Source organism: Monoraphidium neglectum, assembly GCF_000611645.1.
Source record: "Monoraphidium neglectum strain SAG 48.87 unplaced genomic scaffold scaffold01217, whole genome shotgun sequence".
NCBI classification, from domain to species: domain Eukaryota; kingdom Viridiplantae; phylum Chlorophyta; class Chlorophyceae; order Sphaeropleales; family Selenastraceae; genus Monoraphidium; species Monoraphidium neglectum.
This window is the reverse complement of record NW_014012411.1, coordinates 7,013-9,790: the sequence shown is the minus strand read 5'-3', so window position 1 is coordinate 9,790 and position 2,778 is coordinate 7,013. Positions and strand designations below refer to the sequence as shown.

Sequence of the window (2,778 nt, the reverse complement as noted above, 5' to 3'; positions counted from 1 at the left end):
GTCGCCGGGCAGCCGCCGCCGCCCGCCGTCGGCACAGGCCGCCAGCGAGTCCGCGCCGCTGGCGCGCAGCCGCAGAGGGCTCCACGTCGGGTCGGTCACCACGGGGCAGCGCTCGAGAAGGTCGTCGCCGCTGCCATAGGCAGCAAGCAGCACGGCGGCGGCGGGGGCGCCTGTGCAGGCCTCGCCGCCGACCCGGGCGCCGCTGAACCCATGGAAGCCGTAGATGCTGCGGGAATGGGTGCAAGGGGGTGTGGGCATGGGTGGTGCTGCACCGCCGTGCTGGGGGGAGGGCCATGAGGGTAACACGCCATTTTCCCGGTGTGAATGAGGGCTTCACACTTCATCGAGATGGCACCTTCACCACCCTCCTCCCCGCGCCACCTTGCTGCGTGCGTATCAAAGCGGTCCCTCAACAACCTGCCGCTTGCCCCGGGCCCGACGCCACCCGCGGCGCCGGGGCGCTGGTGACCCGCACCTGACCAGCGAGGCGTCCAGCTCAGCGTGCAGCAGCTCAGCGGCCTCAGTCAGGCCCAGCCCCGGGGCATCGCTCACCGCCGCCAGCGCGTTCTGGAGCCTGTGCACCTGTTAATGAGGAAAGGAAGTGTGTGCCGGTTCAGAGATGCATGTTTTGGAGGGAGGGCGCCCGAAGGCGGGAGGGCTCGCGCCCGCCAGCGGCAGCGCTGTTGCGGCCCACAGTCCCCAGCCGCCGCAAGCGCCCGCGGGCTGGGTACAGACCCGGCGGTGCGGCACCTGCAGCCATGCGTGGGCACGTTCAGACGCCAGATGCGATTGCCGCACCTGGCGGAGGGTGTCTAACGGCATGTCTGCCTCCTGTGCTGACTCCGCGCCAGCAGGTCCACAGCCGGCCGGGATGCTGGTAACAGCGCTGCTGCTGCCGCCGCTGTCGGCGTGGCACAGCACCGCGGCACGATTGTGCATCAACAACTTGCTTTCAGCGACGTGAGCGCTGCTGTTGTGTGGAAACCGGCCGTCGCTGCGGGCGCCGCCATGACGGTCACTAGCGTCGTTAGCGCTGGTGTCCTCGGGCATGCTCATGCATGCGCCCATAGGACCTGCGGGGCGGTTTGGGACGGAACTAGCTCTTGTTATACTGGACGTCCTCGCGCGCCCTCAGGGGGCTTGAGTGGCGGGCGGCACGCTGGTCGGTCGCATGCTGGCAACCCAGGATCAAGCATGCACCATCAGTGGCGCATGCAGTTGATGTTCGCAAGTCATTACCCTGGGAATTTTTGGCCAAGAGCGCGCAAGAGACTCCGGTCACTGATGCGCTTGTCAGACGCCGACTTGTGCAAATCGCTACGGATTAATCGTGCACACAGATGCCCAAAAACCCAAGCTGACCGCAGTACTTTAGGTGATGTAGCGCGCAGGCCGCGAACTACGCAGCTAGCCCGGAGTCATTCGGATTTGGCAATCATGGCCGGTGATGATCTCGGGCATCACCCTCTCGCTGGGTCATCTCAGCAGCCAAGCCCTTTCGTGATGCCAGGTGCCAGTCAAAAGCTCCCATTCAATAGAAATTCACGTTTTTGCCCATCTGGGCCACCAGCAGTCACCCTGCCGCCAGATTGAGCCGTGCCGTCAGGACCATGGCGGGAGTGACAGACATGCCCACGGCGGGTCCTAGCGACTATGCAACATGAAAGTGAGCAGGGCAGTCCCATAGTCTCAGAAACTTTGCCCTACAATTTCATATTCCCACTAGTTGCACACACACTCACATGCGCGCGTGCACATGCGCACGTACACGCACACGCTCACGCGCACGCGCCCACACACCCACGCCCCCATCTCCCCCCCCCACACACACACACGCACGCACACATGCACACACACGCGCACATGCACACACACACACACACACACACACACACACACACACACACACACACACACACATCCATCCATAAGTGCGGCGAACCACACGTAGATCAGCAGGGGGAGACATGCCGTGAGAAATAACTGGCCCTGGTGGCCCTGGCTCAGCAAAGCTGTTACCTGGCAACGCTCCAGAGCGCCGATTACTACAGTGCATGACTTTGCAGGGAGCAGGGGCGGTCTGAAATACGCGAAATGACTTACTATGGAAGGGGGCATCTTTAGACTGCGCAACACCAGGGAAACCGCAAGCTAGGTACAGGTGAGGCCCCAGCACACCGGCGGTCCACCCATCGGCCGTCACCCGCCGGATGCGGATTGGGCCGCGACAAAGTCCCGCACCGCGGCCACGAGGGCCTTGGTGCGTGGGACGTCGTGGCCACCGCCGTGCCGCGCCAGCCGGCGGCCCGCGCCCGGGTCGAACGCGGCCGCCAGTGCCTCGCTAGCGGCCACAGGGATCCCCCCGCGGCGGCAGCCCGTCCCGGCGTCGCCGCCGGCGCCCTCTGCGGCCGCCGAGCCGCCAAATACGTGCAAAGACGGCAGCTGCAGGGGCCCCGCCTCAGCCATCAGGCGGGCATGCAGGGGGCAGGGGCTGGGGAATCCCGACAGGAGCACAGCGAAATGCAGGCAAAAATCCTCGCCCGCGGCGCTCCTGTTTGAGGGGGGCCCTCCGTCGGCCGTGAGCGCGGCCCCGAGCGCGGCCCCCGGCGCGGCGCCCCGCGCCGCCTGCTGCATCGCGCACAGCACGGCCGCCACCGCCGCGCCCTGGGAGAAGCCCAGGAGACCGTCCACCGGCGCATGCGCTGACAGGGCCGCCCGCAGCGCCGCGAGCGAGTCGTCCCAGCCGGCGGTCTGGCACGTGTGCTGCTGGCCGTCCAG

The 2,778-nt window shown here is 66.5% G+C and overlaps 1 protein-coding gene across 1 annotated transcript in view; it reads right to left on the bottom strand.

The window, feature by feature from the left end:
- The window catches only part of MNEG_7069 (Tyrosine-protein kinase Src42A), a gene marked incomplete at both ends in the record, with an annotated part of 6,154 nt that extends 5,332 nt beyond the window's left edge, over window positions 1–822 (bottom strand). Inside the window, 3 exons of the mRNA XM_014044460.1 lie at window positions 86–226; window positions 476–582; window positions 799–822. Coding sequence (XP_013899914.1) covers window positions 86–226; window positions 476–582; window positions 799–822 — 272 coding nt within the window. The remainder of the gene's footprint in view (window positions 1–85; window positions 227–475; window positions 583–798) is intronic.
- Window positions 823–2,778: the final 1,956 nt, after the last annotated feature.